Source organism: Stenella coeruleoalba (genome assembly GCF_951394435.1).
Source record: "Stenella coeruleoalba genome assembly, chromosome: 11".
Lineage (NCBI taxonomy): Eukaryota > Metazoa > Chordata > Mammalia > Artiodactyla > Delphinidae > Stenella > Stenella coeruleoalba.
This window is the reverse complement of record NC_137157.1, coordinates 99,668,433-99,691,009: the sequence shown is the minus strand read 5'-3', so window position 1 is coordinate 99,691,009 and position 22,577 is coordinate 99,668,433. Positions and strand designations below refer to the sequence as shown.

At 38.1% G+C, this 22,577-nt stretch overlaps 1 protein-coding gene across 23 annotated transcripts in view; it reads right to left on the bottom strand.

Annotated features, from left to right (window-relative positions):
* Window positions 1-22,577, bottom strand: part of WNK1 (WNK lysine deficient protein kinase 1) — a 135,623-nt gene that overhangs the window by 52,306 nt on the left and 60,740 nt on the right. For 22 of the 23 annotated variants that reach the window (XM_079937354.1, XM_079937373.1, XM_079937365.1 and 19 more), the window contains exons 2-4: window positions 21,428-21,600; window positions 14,677-14,897; window positions 12,322-12,479 (exon numbers count right to left, since the gene is read on the bottom strand). In XM_079937354.1, the coding sequence (XP_079793480.1) occupies window positions 12,322-12,479; window positions 14,677-14,897; window positions 21,428-21,600 (552 nt within the window). Of the gene's footprint in view, window positions 1-427; window positions 853-12,321; window positions 12,480-14,676; window positions 14,898-21,427; window positions 21,601-22,577 lie in introns of those variants that run through there. The other variant, XM_079937360.1, reaches the window with a different exon arrangement.

Below are 22,577 nucleotides of genomic sequence, written 5' to 3'. Positions count from 1 at the left end.
CATACATGCATCTTACAGACTAAGTTTTTCTGTCAATTCTATATACTTATAGTTTGCAACTAATCTGCTGGAATAATAAAAGTGAGTCATAATAAAAATATAAGTGAGTCATAATATAGTATTCTCTGGTTCAATCTTCTACCTCTTAAAGAGTGTCAGCACTTGCTTCTTAAAAACTTACGTTTCAAATGTGTTAAGGTAACATTTTCCTTTTCATTAGAGCAAAACTTTTCCTAACCATTCAGAATTGAGAAAAGTCTCCTTCCTCCTCATACAAAATGTTGTGTAAGTTAACTAAACTACAAAACTAACTTATTTTAAAAAGCATTCTGAACTAAACACTCTCAATACTTCAACTGAAACTTTCCACACGTATCATCAAATGGCTACAACATACCTTTTGTATACACTGGATATTCTTACCCACCTCATTCACACAATCCTTTTGAGGACAGCAGCAGCAATGAGAATTTACGATGACAAACACTGAACAAAAATCTCTCTTTGTAAAATCCATCAGAAAAGGCAAAATAGACTTGTTATAGTTAGAGGAAAATGAGGGGGGAAATATATAAGATGTAAATTGACAGAGTAACTTAGCCCACAGCATAAGCAAGGCAGACATCAAAATCAGGCTGAAGTTTCGTTTCTTGTTTAACACTAGCCATGCTTCCCCAACTCTCAGACATAAGTTTCCTCTGAGCCAACAATGTACTTATTCTAGATCGGCCCTTTAAACAAAACTACATGCCAAACAGCAAGGAAACTTAGTCTGCTACTCCTCCTCCTGCTTCTCCTCCAACAGCAGCAGATCCCTAAACAAGCAAAATAAGATTTTTTTTACTTGCTCAAAGCTCCACCCATTATGTCCACAGGTTCTGCCTCCTTGACATCAAAACCTACACCAGAAATCTGTTTATCTAAACACCCCCTTCCCCTTAATCATGTTGAAACTATGCTTTAAAAGAAAATGGGGAACGAATTCAATGACCAAAATGTAAACTAAGAATATACAGCCAAAAAAACACTGGACAAGGAAATCCCAATACTGGGAATGAGTTCCTAGTTCAACCTCTCATGCACCAAGTTTGTGTGACCTGGGCCATATTCCTTAAACTCACTTGAAAAGTGAGCATAATAGTTCTTGTTAACCTAATTTAAAAAGTGGTGACATTAAGGTAAACTGCCTTACCACTGTCTCATGGTACGTTAAAAAAAAATTAAATAGCTGTGAACAGCTTCTTATCACCCAGAAGTGGTAAGAATTTATCCTTCTCCGTTCCCTCCTATTATTAAAAGCCTCAATATGAAGATCTACCTAAAGACATTTCTATTTGCCAGGAAGATCTCATGGAGCCAAATGACTACTACTTTGATTTTAGTGATTAAGGAAAGGTTTTTCTTCATGCCATTAACAAAGATGGTAGAAAAAGCACTGTTCACTGCAATATTATAATGGATAACATAACAAAGTGCTATCCCTTGTAATTTGGTAAGCCTGAATCCCCATCAAGACAGTGGGTACTAAGGCTTTAATTACTCAGTAACAGGAGGATAAGGGCTTAGAAGTTATTTGGTAGGATTATTTCTACTCTAAAGGCTAGAAATGACTATTATTTCTAACAAGCTGTCTCAAAGTAGTTGCCACAGATCTCTTGCTCAACACAATTTGTCACTACAAAGTACACTAAGTAGGCAGTGTAGGATGCCAGCTATTGCTCATAAATACAGCAATGCGGTCCACCAATGCCTCTGACTTAAGTGTCTGACCAAAGCTGCTTAGGACTATGCTAAGCTAAATGAAAACAGAAGAGCCAGAAAACGGGCACCACGCTCCCTGCTTCAGAGGTTCATCAGACATAAACACATGAGTAGGTTTTTAAACTTTACTGTGCAACAAACAAAACCAAAAATGAGGCAGCTTTCTTTGGACAGTGGTATAATGTAGGCACAAATATCCAGATCTATGAAGATGAGCCTTTTTTTATATATCAAAAGAAAAGTTTTCAATGTATACAATAAAAATACCATTCACATACATGTTAACAGTTTATATGTCTAAACTCTACTTCTTCCTTCTCTTCAAGTCAGTGCCTTTCTCTGGATTTCCTCCATTTCTTTCAATGGTATCATTATTTCCAGAATAGAAACCTTAGTCTTCTTGGATGCTTCTTCTCCCACAATATTTAAGTACTATTATTCTCTAGGAGCTCTTTAAACAATGAGAAATGTTTAAAACAGCTCATATATAGTTCTGCTGCTAGTACTCCTACTGCCCCTCCAAAAGCCAAAGATCTCTGGTTGGACAAAATGAGATTTTTACTGGCTTGTTACTTCTCAAAATCATTGCTTCTTCTGCATAACAACTGTGACCACCAAAATCCAGATTATCAACACCTCACCTCTTTAAACTTAGACCAATTTAAGATGGGTCTCACTGTTTCTATTCTCTCCAATTTGTATTTTACATTGTGGCCAGCTCAATCATCTGGCTTCATCTAATCATCTGACATTTAACCATCTCCAATCATCTGACATCATTTAACTCACAACACATTACTCAAATATGGTTAACAGTTCTCCACACCTACAAGATGACCACAGGATCACAGATCTAGAAAGAATCTGAGTTAGAGTCCCAACTTGTTCAAATGAGAAAACTGTAGATCAAAGAGATTAATGCCATGTCAAAGATGGAATTAATTCATTAATTCACTGGCATCTACGAGGTGTCATGTCCAGTCTAGTCTAGTATGTATAAGACACCTACTAGATTTACTGCATTACCTTCAGCACCTAGAATACAACAAATAGAGCCTATATTCTAGTGGGTAAGGGCCTAGTCAATGGTAAAGCAAAAACTAGAATCCAGATTCAACAATGTCTAGTTCAGTGTTACTTCTAGCCCACATTATAGTGCTTTTAATTTCCTTAATCTGGGGTGAGAAGCCCTCACAAGTCAACTTCTACCTACTTCTCTGCTCCTATCCCCCCCAAATAAGTCCAGCCAAATTAGTTACTTTTTCACTGAATACTTAATGCACATTTTCACAAGAATATTCTTTCTACTGCTCCCTTTTTCAGTCAACTGAGTCCTACCCTTCTTTCAAGGTATACCTCAAATCACACATAGAGAGAAGGTGGCAACTACAAAGTATCTGTATGAATCTTCTGGCATATAATTTATTTACAAGATACCAAGAAACTCAATACTATTATAATTTACTTAAGCACAGCAGAAACCATCTCTCTATATCCTATCAGTTTTTATTCTGTAGTCTAATGCTGTGTGAATTATAGATCAACATTCAGTTGGGATAAGTAAAACTAGCTTTTCTGTGAAATTCTGAAATAGGGATTTCACAATTGTTTTTTAGCACCGAAAATGTTGGGAATGATACCCAACTGTTTGGTTTAAGATTAATGGTCTGATTAAGACCCTTTAATATTAATCAAATCACAGGACAGTAATAGAATGACTTTGAAAATCATGCAAAATGTTCCTAAGATACACCCTATGATACACCAAGTTTTCTCTTATGTGTATAATTTAAATTTGTTGGATGGAAGTAGGAATAAAATTTATAAAGGAATCATTTCAGCTAATTCCAGTGGATTTAGATCTCTGGGATATCACACACACACAAAAAATCCAACTGCTAAAGAAAAAAATACGAAGTTTTTCCCAACTTTTCAAACCCTATCTATAATTAGGAATCAGCTTCACTTGTTTCTGTAAAAAAGTAGGGTGAAATGCAATCTGTTATATAAAAGCCAAAAGGAATTTCACCCCAACTGCTTTGATTCTGTTTTTCCCAGACAGAATGTTCAAACCTTGCAATCCAAAGGCTAATGGAATCAGTGACAAAGTCAAATTACACAAACAAAGTAATTAAAAATCCCCATTATTTCTAACTTGGTTGTTATGAGGCTGGATTCAGCCAGATTCTTACTGGTATGAACCATTAGTTTACAGGAATTTGAACATACCTTATGATCCCATTGGAAAACAAGCCTCTTCAAACTCCCTACCAAATCCAACTAGCTCTATCCAAGGAAATTAGCTGACCTCATGACTCCCCAAGGCTCATTACTCTCTGGATACATGAAAGCTTGTGTACTGCTCCAATCTCAAATGCACTATCCTCCACATAAAAAACTGATGCCACTGCTTACCATAGTTTCTATTCTTTTAATAGCAGACAAAAATTGTGCTAAGTACATTACTACTCTTATTTGGATCTTTTCATTGCCAATGGCAGAAAACTTCAAGATAAGTTTTTCTCTTTTGAACAGGGATCATGAACCCTGTTAAACAGGGGCTCAAACCTGTGACACCAATCTTAGACTTATGCTACCCACGTACCCTAAATTTCTTTTCCCTTGAAATCTAGGGAAAAAAGTTTACAAAACAGAAACAGGAAAAGGAAAACATTTTAAGGTTTGTATTAGTGTTATGTTAGAGAGGCTTGATTTCTGACCCTACTATTAGTATTTCTCCTTCATGTCCTTGGGCAAAATGCTTAACCTCTGAATCTGTCTTCCCACCTGTAAAATGAAGGTATTATCTACTTATCAAAATACAAAAGATTAAAATAAGATAGTATATGTAAAGCACTTTGCAAGGTGATTGGCAAGAAGCAAGATGATAAATAAATGTGAGCTCATTTTCACTCATTTAAAACTTGGCTTTATTTTAAGTTCATTAAACACATTTTAAACACTGCTATTTGTTGAATGTTGCTAGGTAAAAGAATAGAACAAGAGACAACTTATTTCACTACTAAGCATGTCATAATGATGTTAATGGTAATAATGGCAATGCCTAATAAGTACTGACTGCTAACTGATTTAGGCACTTTTCTCATTTAATCCTCATTACCAGCTTAGGCTCAGAGAAGTTAATTAACTTGCCCAAGGTTTCAGCTAGGAAATGACATTGCTGGGATCTGAACTCAAGCAGACCCAACTCCAGAGCCCATTTCCTCCACAGGCAACATTGTGTCTCACTCCCTATAGTTCTGTATTCGTGTATTCATCTCGCAAACACTGACTGAGTGCCTATTACCTGCCAGGCTCTAAGCACTAGGAAAACAGCCAAGAACAACTCAAATAAAACCCCCACAACCCACAGAATTTATATTCTAATTGGGGCTTTAGATAAACACTGTTAGGCTGTGATAAAAGCCATGAAGAAAAATAAAACCATAGGGGATAGAAGTAAAGTGTGTGCACACCTAAGACTGTTTTAGATGGATGGGCAGGAAAGGCCTCTCTGAGACCTGAATGAAATGCATGTGCAGAACAATGACACACAACAGTTCTTTATCAGTGCACCATAGAATATAGTTATTAAGCCAGTACATTACCCATTTACCCCTTCACATTGGCACTTACACAGACAGGTTTAAATGCCCTCAGGTCACAGACTGACACTGTACTAGACATTTATGAATTCAGTACAGAATTTTGACATGAGCAGGGGACCTGGAATCAGAATAACAGAATAACTCTGTTATTTTCTAGATATGTAATCATGGGCTAGCCATCCTGGGCTTCAGATTTTTATTTTAAAGTGTAGACAACAGTAGTAGTAAACCACCCCCAATGAGGTTTGTTGGAAGAATTAAATTACATAATAATGCAAAGTGTTTAATGCGATGTCTGAGACATAGGATGTATATGTGTTAATATTTACACTGCTATCATCTGCTATTTACATGGCAGCTGTACCACTGCAAGGCCAGACATGTAGTAGTGAACTGGTCTACAGAGGAAAAAAACCCCTGTCCTTGAGACGCTCAGTTCTCATGGGGGCGGGGACAACAGTTAATATCAATATAATTATCATTATAGTATATTAATAAGACAGAGGTTGAGTATGATGGAAATACTGAAGGGGCAACAATATTGGCATGACTTTCTTCAAGAATCCTAGGACTTCCCTGGTGGCGCAGTGGTTAAGAATCCGCCTGACAATGCAGGGGACACGGATTTGATCCCTGGTCCGGGAAGATCCCACATGCCGTGGAGCAACTAAGCCCATGTGCCACGGCTCCTGAGCCTGCACACCACAACTACTGAAGCCCACGCTCCCTAGAGCCTGCACACTGGAACTACTAAAGCCCATGCTCTGCAATAAAAGAAGCCACCACAATGAGAAGCCCGCACAGCGCAGCAAACAGTAACCCCTGCTCGCCACAACTAGAGAAAGCCCATGTGCACCAACGAAGACCCAACACAGCCAAAAAAAAAAAAAAAAAACCCTAGAAATATTTCTGGTAAAGAGCTCCAGATGACCGGGGTTACTGGCTCATTCCTTCATACAGATCTGCCTTAGCATCCCTGACACAGGCCAATAAAGCTCTCAATTTAAACCAACTTTCTCAGGAATACTGTCTCTGACTCTCTCAATGAGATCAAAACCCTGTACCTCATTATGTCTATAAAATCCACGTGCTTTATTATATTTACTACTTCAATGTTTACCTTCCCTACAAGAAGGTGAAAGAACACTGAAGCATATATCTTGTTCACTGCTGTATCCTCAACCTGGCACACAGAAGACACCTAACTAATGGCTGTTAAGTAAGTGAATAATCGTTAAAATAAATTGAAAAGAAACTGAGAACTAGAGTTTATGATTCAACTGACTAGAGTTCTGTGATCTTCAAACCTGAAAAAGTAATCCTAGGCTGTTAAACACTCTTCTTTGTATCCCATTTCTAAGATAGTGCCAAACCCATAGGAGGCCTTGTGAGTTTAGGAGGGGGCAGTTCACTGACTACTATTGGTAAACAGGCGGAGCATAGTAGATCTGGGATGGAAACCAGGAATCTGGAGTGGCAGGGGGCAGTCTGCACTAGGGAGTTTGATGATCTCTCGATGGATAACCAAACATGTTTCCTTAATAAATGTGCAATCGTTAGGCAGACCAATGCTGACATATCCTTTAAAAAATTAGTTCAATTTACACCCAAAGCAAACTTAAGGGAAAGTACAATACTTCAAGGTGTATTTCAATAGAGTCACCACTAATGCTTATACAATCATATAAATCATTGTATAATCAAGGTAAACTCCCCACACATTTATCTCAGCACCCAAAACATGAGAAAAACTTCAGAAAATTAAAAAAGGACATAGCCCTTTTTATTCTTCACTGGAAGCCAGAAGATGGGAATGGAGGTTAGTGAAACCAAGACAGAGTTTCCCAGATAAGAAATATAATAACTGAAGTACAGAATAACGGACTGTAGATAATACAGAGCTCAGTTTTCACAGCTGAGAGGAAAAACAAAGAACAAGTAAATGCCTGCAGTATCCTCAGAGACCAAGGGTTCCAAAAGTTCCAACTGACTTAACTCCTCAAGCTTTTTATTCCAGCTTTTCCACGGCTTGACTTACTATTTTGCGTTTTTAAAAAGCAACTCTTGAATAGGCAGAAAAAAATGCAATTAAATAGGGTTAGATTTCTAAGTCAACTTGGTTGCTAGTAAAAAGGTTCCATGAACAATGGAACAAAAATTTATTCAAATAATGCTTGATATACAATATTTAGCCTTTTTTTTTTTAATTTAACCAAAAATAAGGTATACAGAACTGGAAGGGACCTGAGGTGATCACTGTTGTAGCTCACACTTCTCAAACTTTAATGTACACACAAATCATCTTTGGATCTTGTAAAATGCTGGTTTTGACTCAATCCGTCTGGGACGCGGCCAAAGTTTTACATTTTTATAATAACAAGTGTCCTAGGATGCCAATTCTGCTGGTTGTGGGGACTGCACTTTGCACAGCAAAGATCTCAATAGTGATTTGAGAACTGATGGAAGAGCATGTGAATAGATGACTTTTTCAAATGCCTTTCTAGTCCTGGAATTTTGACTCTATTAAAGTTATTGTTTTCTGCTCTAGTTGTACCAAACAGCTTTTCCCATTCTACAAAAATATATTGTATATGTACATATATAAACTGTATCAGTTTCTACTTGCTACTATTCAATTCCACGTTAGTAGGATAATTTTAGTATTTCTAAGGTGACCTTATTTTGCAGGGTAAACTCAACTGTCCCAAATTGACATAGTGTCTAACTTGACTATATCTGGGATTCCTTTAATTGAATCATTTATTCTTCAAAGTATCACTGAGTGCCTACAATGTGCCATATGCTATGCTACAAACACAAAACTATAAACAAAGATTTAATAAGTCGGGCTCTAGGACAATACCTTTTAAAACACTGTATATTTCATCCTTCCTGTTCCCAATTCCTCTCCAGAGGTGAGGGTGGCTATAGGTTCAAACAGTTTAAACAATGAGAAAAGGAGGAAGAAACTACAGAAATAGAAAGAAATAAAACCTGTTGAACATTAAAAATGTGCTACATTCATACAATGCAATATTATTCAGCTACAAAAAGGACTGAAGTACTGATTCATGCTAAAACATGGATAAACCTTAAAAATGGTTACGCTAAATCAAAGCATAACACAGAAACAAAGTGTAACACAAAAGGCCACATATTTTATGATTCTATTCGTATGAAATGTCCACAACAGGCAAATCAAATCCATAAAGACAGAGAGTAGATTAGTGCTTGCCAGGGGCTGGGTGGAAGAGGAATGTGGAGTGACTGCTAACAGGTGTGCGGTTTCTTTTTTGGGGTGATGGAGTGGCATTAGTGGTGTCGATTGCAGAACACTGTGAATACACTAAAACCCACTGAATTTTACACCTTCAAATGATTTAAATGGAGAATTTCATGGTATGTGAACTTTATCTTAAAAAAGAAAAAAAACACAACCCATTGACAAACTGAAAAAAGGGTAAATACTACACTAAGACTATGGAAACAGTGATATTGGTCTTTCTAGGGTCTATTAAACTAACGCCAAACACTTTTTTCATTTGAGAAGGGGATTTTCTTCTCAAGTGAGCTGGAGTTTGTGTTTGCAAATAAAGATTCATTTGTTGATTAGACAGTATCTCAAATGCATTATCTTAAAAATCAAATTAATTTGTTTTCTTTACTTTTATCAAATTATTGCTTATATAAACTTTTATCTGATTTTATGGCAGTGCTGTGTCTGACAGTCTGAAGCCAAAGAACACTGCTTTTAGCCCTGAGCCTCCGGTGAGTAGATTTAATCAATAGGGTTTACACTATTTTTCACCTACTCATCCTATACAGTCATTATATTTAACCAGTTAAACATATTTGGTGGGTAAGGTATAAAACAAGGTAAAATTTAATACAGGTCACCCATAAATTCTGCATTAAAAAACAAAACAGGGCTTCCCTGGTGGCGCAGTGGTTGAGAGTTCGCCTGCTGATGCAGGGGACGTGGGTCCGTGACCCGGTCCGGGAAGATCCCACATGCCGCGAAGCGGCTGGTCCCGTGACCCGTGGCCGCTGGGCCTGCGTGTCCGGAGCCTGTGCTCCGCAACGGGAGAGGCCACAACAGTGAGAGGCCCGCGTACAGCCAAAAAAAAAACAGTCCTACCATATAATTTATAACTTTATTTCTTTAAATAGCAGAGTTATTTTTTAGACTTCATTTTACATAAAGAAACTAAAATTCCATGATCCCTCGAGATATTTTAAGTAAAAACCTTTATTTGTTTAGAGAAATAGTCAGGAATTGAATTCACAAGATTAATTAGAGACACCTATCACTAGACAACCCGGTAATGCCTAGGCAGTGTCTCTAACAGCAAAGCACTGTCTGATGGTTCACAACAAAATCTACCAAGTTTCAAAGTAGAAATATTGCAAGACCCACAAGAAGGCTGGTGGCTGAGAGACAGTAGAGAATGTTTAAATATATGGCTATCTGATGGATACTTCATTCTTCTGGTCTATTCACTATCAAAACATTCAGTACTGCTGGAAGGTAAATAAAAGATATTTGTTAATAAGTCTTTGTGTTTAAAATCCAGAATGATCACCTCAAGCAGTAGTACTGGGTTTAAGATGCTATTTATTCTTAGGCAATAGAAAGAATAAATATGGCCAGTGAAAAATGGGTGTTACATTAAAACCTGTTATGTTTTCGCCACAGAATTAAAGTGATAGTTCTACTCTTAAGAGAGAGAAAAGACTGCCCACAAATTATCAGAGCTAATAATTTAAGTAACTACTTGCTCACACTGAGATTCTCCTGCCTACTCCAAGTACAGAGGCTAATAGCATTCTAGTAGAACATTATCACCACTTTTGCAGATTAGAAATTAGTTACAGTACTCTTCAGAGGAGAATTTTTTAAGAAGTTCTGGTGTCATGTGTTTGATTTTTTCTTGAATTTTTGAAATTTATTTATTTTTTTATACAGCAGGTTCTTATTAGTTGTCCATTTTATACATATTAGTGTATATATGTCAATCCCAATCTCCCAATTCATCCCACCCCACCCTGCCACTTTCCCCCCTTGGTGTCCATACGTTTGCTCTCTACATCTGTGTCTCTATTTCTGTACTGCAAACCGGTTCATCTGTGCCATTTTTCTAGGTTCCACATATATGTGTTAATATACGATATTTGTTTTTCTCTTTCTGGTGTCATGTGTTTAGAATCGGAGTCAGCAACATTCTCCGTTAAGAGCCAAACAGTACATAATTTAGGATTTTTGAACCACAGAGCCTGTTGCAATTACTCAACTCTGCCACTGTAATATGTGAAAACAGACATAGATAATACAGAAACAAATAAGTGGCTGTGTCATTACTTTCTTCATGGACACTGAAATTTGAATTTCATATAATTTTCATAGGTCATCACATATTATTCTTCTTTTGGTTTCCCCCTCAACCATTTAGGAATGTGAAAAGAATTCTTAGCTCATGGCTGTACAAAAATGGGTAGGAGGCTGGATTTGGCCCATGGATCATAGTTTGCTAATCCCTGGTTTAGAGTGTGATGGAGTGAAGAAGTTATAGACAGTAAGTTAGTAAATAAATTACACAAACCATTTTACGTACAAACTGTATATTTTATAGTCCTAAAATTTAATGTATTTAACCTCTTAATCAGGTTTAATATTCAGTTTGATCTCCTTAAGAAGATATGTATTTACAAAGGGTATTTTCACATTATTATTGTTTTCATAAATATTAGGTGGAAAAGAACACGTTAGCTTAATTGAATTCAAATTCATAAAGAAAATCAATCTCTTGTCCATCCACTTTGGCCATCTCTACTTTAACTCCTTATTTCAGTCTATCGGTTATTCCTTCAGATTAGTGCAATAGCCACTTAACTGGGTTTTCAGCTTTTTAGTGTTTCCTCATAAATCCATCCTCCACTCTGCAGCCAGAAAACTCTTTTAAAAATTTAAGTCTGATCTTATGACACCTACCAAGTCTTTTTTTTGGGGGGGACAGGGGGCGGGGGCTGCACCTCGTGGCCTGTGGGATCTTAGCTCCCCGACCAGGGATTGAACTCAGGCCCTTGGCAGTGAAGGCACGAAGTCCTAACCACTGGACCGCCAGGGAATTCCTACGACACCTACCAAGTCTTATAGCGGCTGCAATGGTTCCCCCAGTGCTCAAGTATAGTCTAAACTTTCACTTTCCTCCCTTATCCCTTGTCTCTTCTTTTTCCTGTTTTCAAACTGTAGACATACAAAGATTTTTCACATGCAACTCTTAGTCTTTCCCTATTTATTTACATAATTTTCCTAACCTGTCCAAACTCAATTAGGCACTACTTCTATGTGCTTCTGTTACATACCTATCCCTAGAATAACTGCTTTTATACACTATGGTAACTGTCTGGTTTACTTGTTTGTTCTCCTTTGCCTAGTAATAAGCTCTTGAGAGACAGGTTTGTGTTTTACTTAACTATAATATTCAATACCTAGGATCTAGAAAGAAGTCTGGAACATAACAGAGACTTAAATATTTGTTGGATGAACCCATGAAAGAAGAAGTCTGGAACATAATAGAGGATCTAGAAAGAAGTCTGGAACATAATAGAGACTTAAATATTTGTTGGATGAACCCATGAACTGTTACGGGTTGAACTGCGTCCCCCGCCCGCCCCCCCCACAAAAGATATGTTAAAATTCTGATCCTCAGTTTCTCAGAATGTGACCTTATTTGGAAATAGGATCGCTGCAGGTATAATTAGTTAGAATGAGGTCAACCCGGAGCTGGGTGGCCACAGCTCAATCTGACCAGTCCTTATAAGAAGAGGAGACACGAGACACAGATGAGCGGTGAACTCCATGTGATGCTTTCTAGTGTTGTTCCCTTTTGCACGGTTTGATGTTATACAGCTTCTTAGCCTAAGATCACCAGTCAGTTAGGACAAGACTTACACTGGTCACTCGACGGTAGATCTGTGCAGCATTTTGGCACTCGGAGTAAGGGTATTCAGATGTGGCCATCTCAAGCATGCACATCCCAAAAGCATAAACGTCAACGGATTCATCATATTTCTCTTCATACATCTCAGGGGCCATGAACTCTGGGGTACCTTAAATTAAAAGAATGATTCAGACTCAGTGTGAGGAGAAGCTGCGATTCATGGGGAGGGCAACAGCAGAGGGGTTGACCTGTGAGAGAGAAGAAAGTGGAAGTGGGTAAGAGGTGAGGGAGGAAAAAGAAAGAAAGGTAGGTAGGTGGTGGGGGGAGAGGAAAGAAATCGTCTTAGTCTGTTCCATCAAATATGTTATAGATCTTACACTACAACTCCTTTATAAAAGCTGGCGTAGGATCAAGTGTCTATTTATTTACTGTTTCAAATGGATTAGTGTTATACAATGTCAAAATAGAGCCTTGCATAAAAGATAAACTGATATATTGAAAACAAACGGAAGGAAAAGGTAAGAGACTACTGAGGAATAAAGCAGATATAATGCCATCTACCTGTAAGACAGGATGATGGGTTAAAAAAGATCAAAATCCTTGTCTGCCCCCTACTGTATGGTAGCTGTAAGGTTAACATTCATATAATAGCTAGTCTCTTGCCATTAACATTCCATCTGATCAGTTTCACTTTTAAGGCGGCTTTTCAGTAAAAAACAGATATTCAATACATTTTTAAAACGGTAAAATAAACTGTAATTGTCTATAAAGGCCACTCACCAGAGCCCTTTTCTTCACACACTTACCACCCCCCCCTGCAGTACACAAACCTACTGCAGATGTAAGAAGTGTAGTGAGGCACATCCTACAGACACACACACAAATAATTCGGTCTGCACTTGAGTTCTCAGACTGAATTATGAGCATAGAGTGAGTGTATGATTCCACACACCAGGTTTCCAATGTTTCCAAAGAAATTAAGCCCGAATACCTCAAATTATAGGACATTTCTAAGAACAGGCTTGCACACTATGGTTTAAACAAAAAAAGAAATAAGAAAAAACCCTCTTGGGACAGAGATTAAGATGCCAAAGACAATCAAAGAACTGTTTCCTATAAGGAGGGCAAAAAGGAAATTCATCTTTAAATAACTCTTCCCAGGAACACTATTTTGTAAGGATGTGCAAATTACTGGTGTTCAATGTTTTTCTTACTAAAACATAGGATTCTAGCCCACTTAAAAATGAATGGCTTGGGATTCCCTGGTGGCGCAGTGGTTGAGAGTCTGCCTGCCGATGCAGGGGACACGGGTTCGTGCCCCGGTCCGGGAGGATCCCACATGCTGCGGAGTGGCTGGGCCCGTGAGCCATGGCCGCTGAGCCTGCGCGTCCGGAGCCTGTGCTCCGCAACGGGAGAGGCCGTAACAGTGAGAGGCCCGCGTACCACAAAAAAAAAAAAAAGAATGGCTTTCTTGCTGTTGTTATTGTCATCACCTTTGGGGAGAGTAGAGTGTTTGTGAAGATTTCAAGTTTTCAAATTGTCATACCCTCCTCAGAAAGTGAAAGCTTATAAAATAATCAGCATTAAATTATTTTTCCAGCTACAACTCTCAACAGTTAAAGGCTGAAAGGACAGAAATGTTGTATAGATCGGTGATTCTCAAGAATGATGATTTGCCCTATAGGGGACATCTAGCAATGTCCAGAGACATTTTTGGTTGTAACAACTGGGGGGAAGTGGGCAAGGGGGCATGCTACTGGCATCCAGTGAGTAGGACCAGGGATGCTGCTAAATCATCTTACAATGAACAGGTCAGTCCTTACAACAAAGAGCTGGCCAACCCGAAGTGTCAATAGTACTGAGGCTGAAAACTGTTTCAGGTATATCTTCTGAAGAGTAGGAGTTAAAAAAAAGTTGATAATGAACCATCATATTTTCACATTTTAAAATAAAGTTTTAATAGGCAGATATTTTTGAATATACATCTATCCAACAGACTTCTTCAGAAACTAAATTATATATAAATTCAATTTCTTTTATGGGGAAAGTAACATACTTTATCTGTTATATAAGTAAGTACATGATACTAAGTATCAATGAAATGACTCAGTAAGGTTAACAATTATTACATAATGTTTTGTAGGCAAAGTTCACCTTACTTCTCTTCATATAACTTTACAAAACAACAATGGTCTTCAAGATGATTCTAGAGGCAAAGAAATAGAGAACTCCACATCACTTCCTGGGTTCAAGCTCTGAATTTCTGAAGGTTTATTTCACATAATAAAAGCTCTGACAAGGTCAGGTTTCTAAATAAAAGGAATGTCAGAAAGCCAGTGAGACTGCAAGGTACACCTGAAACATACCTATCACACTCTTGGCAAAAGAAGCCCGCTTCAGGGTTGCCAGACCTAGGTCTCCAATCTTGACTGAGCCTGTAGGGCCAGTGATAAAGATGTTGTCACACTTAAGATCCCGGTGAATAATAGGTGGAGTTCGAGTATGAAGAAACTGAAGTCCTTTAAGAATCTGACGGCACCAGCTTCTCAGAACTTTGATCTTCATCACCTTAAACCTTTTCAGGTACCTAGAAAAGGCAAGGTACACCAAACAGGTTATCAATGATATGCATTTATTACTTTGAAGAATTCCATTAAATTCTAGCATATCTGAGATGGGAATATCAAGTTCAGAATATTAAGATTCAGTAAGCTTAGGTTAGTGCTACTTTTAGTAAGGTTAAAGGGGATAGGATAATAAGTAGTTGGCAAGCAAATTCTGATAACAAAGCACAAAAAATAAATTCCTTAAAATTAGATCACTGCTAAAATGATTTAAAAGTTAAGAGGCAGAGTTCGACTTCTGGTAATGGTGAAGCAACTCTTATTGGATGCAGATATAATTATAAACTCTAGTAAATACACACACACACAACTACTCGAAAGCTCTGGAGGAATCAAAATCAGGCATAAACTGGAAGGGAGTACACACGAGGGAAAAGGGAAAGCACTAGTCTGTGGGGGTCGCTCAAACCTGGACTGAAACCTGGAGCATTACTGGCTGAGGAATGAATACGAGGATAGAGTTCAAGATTACCTCAGGGTCTAGAACAATGCTATTCAACAGAACTTTCTACAATGACAGTCTGTCCAATACAATATTCACTAGACAAATAAGAATATTCTTTTTTTTTTTTTCCGGTATGCGGGCCTCTCCCATTGCGGAGCACAGGCTCTGGACGCACAGGCTCAGCGGCCATGGCTCACGGGCCCAGCCACTCCGCGGCATGTGGATCCTCCCAGACCGGGGCACGAACCCGTGTCCCCTGCATCGGCAGGCAGACTCTCAACCACTGCACCACCAGGGAAGCCCAAGAATATTCATATTTAAATGAATTAATTAAAATAAAAAATTTTCATTTCCCAGCTGCACTAGTCACATTTCAAGTGCTCAACAACTGCATTGTAGCAAGTGGCTACCATTTTGGATGGTGCAGATTACAGAACATTTCCATCACCACAGAAAGTTCTGTTGGACAGCAGAGATCTAAAAAGTGAAGGAGGCAGGGCGGGGGGCTGGAGGGTGGGGGTGGTGTGTAATTCCAGAAAGGAGGTACAGGGGCTTCCCTGGTGGCGCAGTGGTTAAGAATCCACCTGCCAAGGCAGGGGACACAGTTCAAGCCCTGGTCCGGGAAGATCCCACATGCCGCGAGCAACTAAGCCCATGCGCCACAACTACTGAGCCTGTGCTCTAGAGTCCGTGAGCCACAACTACTGAGCCCACGCACCGTAACTACTGAAGCCCTAGTGTCTAGAGCTGGTGTTCCGAAACAAAAGAAGCCGCTGCAATGAGAAGTCCGTGCACCGCAACAAAGAGTAGCCCCCCGCTCGCTGCAACTAGAGAAAGCCCATGTGCAGCAATGAAGACCCAATGCAGCCAAAAGATAAATAAATTTTTTTTAAAAAAGGAGGTATAGGGCTTCCCTGGTGGTGAAGTGGTTGAGAGTCCGCCTGCCGATGCAGGGGACATGGGTTCGTGCCCCGGTCCGGGAAGATCCCACATGCCGCAGAGCGGCTGGGCCCGTGAGCCATGGCCGCTGAGCCTGCGCGTCCGGAGCCTGTGCTCCGCAACGAGAGAGGCCGTAACAGTGAGAGGCCCGCGTACCGCAAAAAAAAAAAAAGGGGGTATAGAAGGGCATCTCCAAATTCTGTATATTCACTCTGCCTAAATCTCTGGCTGACCTCTGAAATATGTGTGTGTGTAGCAGAGTCCAAGCAGCCCAGCTAATGTTAAAAGAACAGGACAGAGATTTCTGATTAACTGAGTTCTGACGCTATTTTATCTGGAAATATTCAGGGAAAAAATGAAGAGCACTGATGGTAAATATAAAAGACTACATTTTCCTATTACTATCTTTATGTTACATATGACTACTTAAAGGAAAATCTATAACATTGTATTACAGGATCTAAACAATAAATGTAACATATGAAAATTATAGCATAAAGTATAAGTACTAGAAATACATGGGCCTATATTTTTGCAAGTTTCCTTTATTTTACATGAAATTGTACAGTATCAAGCATGTTGTGAGAAGTTAAAGATATAAATGCAGTATCTAAAGCAGCCACTAAAAAAGATATTTCAAATGCACACACACACACACACACACACACACACACACACAAGTGGAGTTTAACCAAAAAGCTAATACAGAAACTAATACAAAACCTTAAAAATAAATTAAAAAATGAAATTCTGCTTCACTTGGGTGGGATATGAGGTAATTAAAGAAAACTAACGGTGAAAGTTGGTTTTATGGTTTAAAAAATATATATAAAAACAGAGTTACTTCTGGAGGGTGAGGAAAGGGCTGCCTGGAAAGGGCTGCCTAGGAAGAGGTTTAAGGGCATGTATTGAGATGATGGAAATGTTCTATATCTTAACGGTTTCAATTACACGAGTGAGGTATCACATTAATAGGACAAAGGGGAAAACAACATGATCATTTCAATTCATGCAGAAAAGGCATCAGACAAAATCCAACACCTTCCCATGATAAAAAAAAAATACTCAAACTAAGAATAGTAGAGAATATATTCAACATGATAAAGAGCATTTATGAAAAACCCACAGCTATACTACAGTGGTGAAACACTGAAAGCTTTCCCATTAAGACTGGGAATAAGACAAGAATAACCACTGCTCTTCAGTGTTGTACTAGAAACTCTAGCCAGATTAATTAGGCAAGAAAAAGAAAGGTACCCAAATTGGAAAGGAAGAAGTAAAACTCCCTCTATTTGCAGATAACAAGATCCTATATATAGAAAATTCTAAAGAATACATACAGACATGCACACACAAGTAGAGTTAATAAACGAATTCAGCAAAATTGCCAGCGTACAAGATCAACACGCACAAATGAGTTGTGTTGTACACCCCAACAATTAACAACCTGAAAAGGAAAGCAAGAAAACAATTCCATTTGCAACAACATCCAAAAGAATAAAATACTTAGGAATAAATTTAACCAAGGAAGTGAAAGATTTATACACCAAAAACTAGAAAACACTGTTGAAAGAAATTAAAGGACACCTAAATAAAATGGAGAGATGGGTTCATGGATTGGAAAACAATATAGTGAAGATGGCAATATTAGCCACAGTGACCCACAGATTCGATATATCTATGGATAGATTTGATTATATCTACAGATGCAATCAAAATTCTAGCAGACTTTTTGCAGAAATGGAAAGCTAATCCTCAGGTTCATACGGAATTACAAGGGGCCCCAAATAGCCAAAACAATATCAAAAAAGAAGAACAAAATTGGAGAACTCACTTTTTCCAATTTCAAAACATATCACAAAGCTAGGTTTTGTAGTATTAAAACAGTGTGGTACTAGCATAAGGATAGATACATAGAACAGTGGAATAATATGGAGGGTCCAGAAATAAACCCATGCATCTATGGTTAAATGATTTTTGACAGGGGTGTCAAGATCATTCAACAGGGAAAGAATAGTCTCTTCAACAAATGGTGCTGGGACAAACTGGATATCCACATGCAACAGAATGGAGTTGGATCCCACACCTCACACATACACAAATGTTAACTCAAAAACTGGAACGATCTAAATAAAAGAGCTAAGCCTATAAAACTCTTAGAAGAAAAAATAGGAGTAAAACTGCATGGCCTTGGTTTTGGCAATGGATTCTTAGATATAACCCTAAAGGCACAAGCAACTAGGGAAAAAAAAACAGATAAACTGGACTTAATCAAAATATAAAACTTTGTGCATCACATGACGTCATTAAGGAGTGAAAAGAATATACAGAATGGGAAAAATATATTTACAAATCATGTACCTGATAAGGGTTTAGCTTACAGAATATATAAAGAACTCTTACAACTCAACAAAAAGACAAACAACCCAATTTAAAAATGGACAAAGTGGGCAAAGAGTTGAATAGACATTTCTCCAAAGATGTACAACATGCACATGATAAGATGCTCAACATCATTACTCTCTAGGGAAATGCAAATCAAATGAGATACCATGTCACAGCCAGCAAGATGACTATTAAAAAACCAAAAACAAACAAACAAAAAAACCAAGTGTTGGCAAGAATATGGAAAAATTGGAACCCTTATTCATTGCTAGTGGGAATGTAAAATGGTTCAGCCATTGTGGAAAACAGTTTGGTGGTTCCTCAAAAAGTTAAACACAGAATTACCATATGACTCAGCAATTCTACTCAAAGGTATATACGTATCTAAAAGGCATGAAAACGGGTACTCAAATAAGCACTTGTACACAAATGTTCATGTGGAAACAGCCCAAATGTCTATCAATAAGTGAGTGGATAAACAAATTGTGGTATATCCACGAAATATTATTTAGTCATAAAAAGGAATGAAGTACTGATACGTGCTACAACATGAACCTTGAAAACATGGTAAGTGAAAGTAGCCAAACACAAACATGTATTTTATATTCCATTTATATGAAATACCTTGATCAGATAAATCCTTAGAGACAGAAAATAGTTGGTGGCTGCCAAAGGCTGGTGCAAAGGAAGAAAGGGGAATTGTTTAATGGGTTTTAGTTTTGCAAGATGAAGAATTCTCAAGATTGGTTACACAGCAACATGAATATATTTAACTAAACTATACACTTAAAAATGATAAAGGGCTTCCCTGGTGGCACAGTGGTTAAGAATCCGCCTGCCAATGCAGGGGACACGGGTTCGAGCCCTGGTCTGGGATGATCCCACACGCTGCGGAGCAACTAAGCCCGTGTGCCACAACTACTGAGCCTGCGTGCCACAGCTACTGAAGCCCGCGCGCCTAGAGCTGGTGCTCCGCAACAAGAGAAGCCACGGCAATGAGAAGTCCGCACACCGCAAAGAAGAGTAGCCCTCACTCGCTACAACTAGAGAAAGCCCGCATGCAGCAACAAAGACCCAACACAGCCAAAAATAAGAATAAATAAAACAAATTTTTTTAAAATGATTAAGATGGTAAATTTTATATGTTTTTACCAGAGTAAAAAAAAAATGCCCATCTATAAATCCTAGAGATCAGCTAGTCCACTTATTTTACACATGGAGAACTGAGGGCCAGAGAAGGGGATCTACTTGCCCTAAATCACAGCTGGTCAAAGTCAGAGCAGAGAGCAGACTCCTACTCTAAGTCTAGTGCTTTCTACTTTACCTCTTGCTGCTTTTGCTTTGAGGCTCAGAAACTGAAACAGACAATGATGGGGAAAAAAGAACTTTAAACTTAAAAGAAAATGGTTAGAACCTTAGATCATGTGCAATTAAAGAGAAAATATACTACGTGGGAAGGGTAATGGGGAGTAACTGCTTAATGGGTATGGGGTGTTCTTTTAAGGTGATGAAAATGTTTACGAACTTGACAGATGTGGTTACACAACATTGTAAATGTAATAAATGTCACTGAACTGTACACTTTAAAAAGGTTAATTTTATATGAATTTCATCAAAACTTAAAAAAAAAACTAACTTTATTTCTATCTCCTGACAGACTACTGACAACCCACCAAGTATTCAAACCAGAAAAAGAATATCAAGATGCAGATATACAAACAACTACTACCACAGAATTTTCCTTAATTCATTCAAATATTTATCAAGTTTCAGGCACAGTGCTAGGGAGCACAGTCTAGGAAAAGAAACAGGCATGTGAATAACAAGAAGCGTGGACGACTAGCATAAAGATGCTGCCATAAATATTAGAAAAGTTGGATGGGAAAATTAGAATGTGGAGGAGGGAAATAATCTGTTGGCTTTTCAACATGTTAATTTTGAGCATCCAAGAGCATCCGGGATTTTCTACATCCAGGAAATACAAGACTATGTTTCAAAGATCTGAGATTAATCAGCTCAGTAGCATTAACTACAGAAGGTTATAAAGAATAAATACAGAGACAATTTTTCACAATCCAATTCTTCCACAAAAAATTTACACCATAGAAGTTACTCTAGTTTCCTCTCTGAGTACAAATAGATACTCTAAGAGACACGGGACTCCAAAGGCATACAGGGAATTTCTGCATTTGACCTATCCATATTCCTGAAAGGGATGATAGGTCTAGATGTTTTGGCTTCAATTTCTGATGCTTTGGGAAATGAAATTATCTAGTGATAAATGTCACAATACAATTTGTATTTGATACAATATGTGCATAGTTGTAGCAAAAACTGCCCAATATGAGGTGATAAAATAAATGGGTAAAGCTTGTCAATAAGCTTCAATTTCATTTTAACCACTAGAGGGCTACCTTGTCATTTGATTTCTGATCTCTTAGCCACTCAATTTTAGAAATGCCAATCACCATAACTTAAAGCAACTAGGTTTATTCTGCAACAACTTCTCATTTAAATACTTACCAATACATAATTATCAAACCACTTTATATACCAGAGGACCTTGTGGGCAGGAAAATGTGCTCATATACTAACATTTGGAGCAACTATTCATTCCCTCCTTAGTATACTGGGCAACAACAGAAGAACTGATAAGGCCTGAAATAAGAAAATTCAAGTTCTCTCATACTTCTTGGTCAGCTTTTACAATATTGATGAACTTACGTTTTAAGTGTTCCAGATGTCATAAGTTCAGTCACCAAAACGATGCACTTCTTTCCCTTTACCGTGGATTCCCAGGAATCATAGAATCGGACAATATTGGGATGCTGAAGACCCTTTAACATTTCAGCCTCTTCTTTAAATCTCTGCCTCTCAGACTTTGTTAACTTTCGATCCTAAAATCAAAAAGCAAGACAGAATACAGTTCAAGATTGGGAGTTTGGGATTGACATGTACACACTACTATATTTAAGACAGATAACCAACAAGGACCTACTGTACAGCACAGGGAACTCTTGCTCAATATTGTGTAATAACCTAAAAGGGAAAAGAATTTGAAAAAGAATAGATACATGTATATGTATAACTGAATCACTGTGCTGTACACCTAAAACAAAAACAAAGGAAAAAACAAACAGAATATGCTTTTAAGATAATAAAACACCAAGTCACATAGTTACACTTAGATGCTAAACATGTACAAAATTATAATGACCAATACTGTTGAAATAAAACATCCTAACACTGAAGTTACTAATAATTAATAATTTCATCAGCCTGTTATATGAGTGTGAGAACAGGCTAAAGTGTATTTAAGAAAACTCTTGATTATAAAGTCATGCTTGAGGGATTTCCCTGGTGGCGTAGTGGTTAAGAATCCACCTGCCAATGCAGGGGACACGGGTTTGAGCCCTGGTCCGGGAAGATCCCACATGCTGTGGAGCGACTAAGCCTGTGCGCCACAGCTACTAGCCCGCAGGCCACCACTACTGAAGCCCGCACACCTGGAGCCCGTGCTCTGCAACAAGAGAAGCCACCGCAATGAGAAGCCCTGAGAAGCACGCGCACCACAATGAAGACCTAATGCAGCCAAAAAATAAATAAATCAATTACTTAATAAAATAAAGTCATGCTTGAGATTATTTTAGTATTTTTACTGTTAATATGTGCTTCAGGTACACGTTTTAGATGCAGTTAATTTACCACTTCCAAAATAAGTCACCTATTGACAGAGATATGCAATTTAATAATGGAACAAGTATGGGTTTTGGAAGTGGTGAGATCTAAATATAAATCCTGTCTTGGCTTCAACTAAAATTTCCTTCATGAATAAAGTCAAGTCCTCCGTATTCATGAGTTCACATACCCAGAT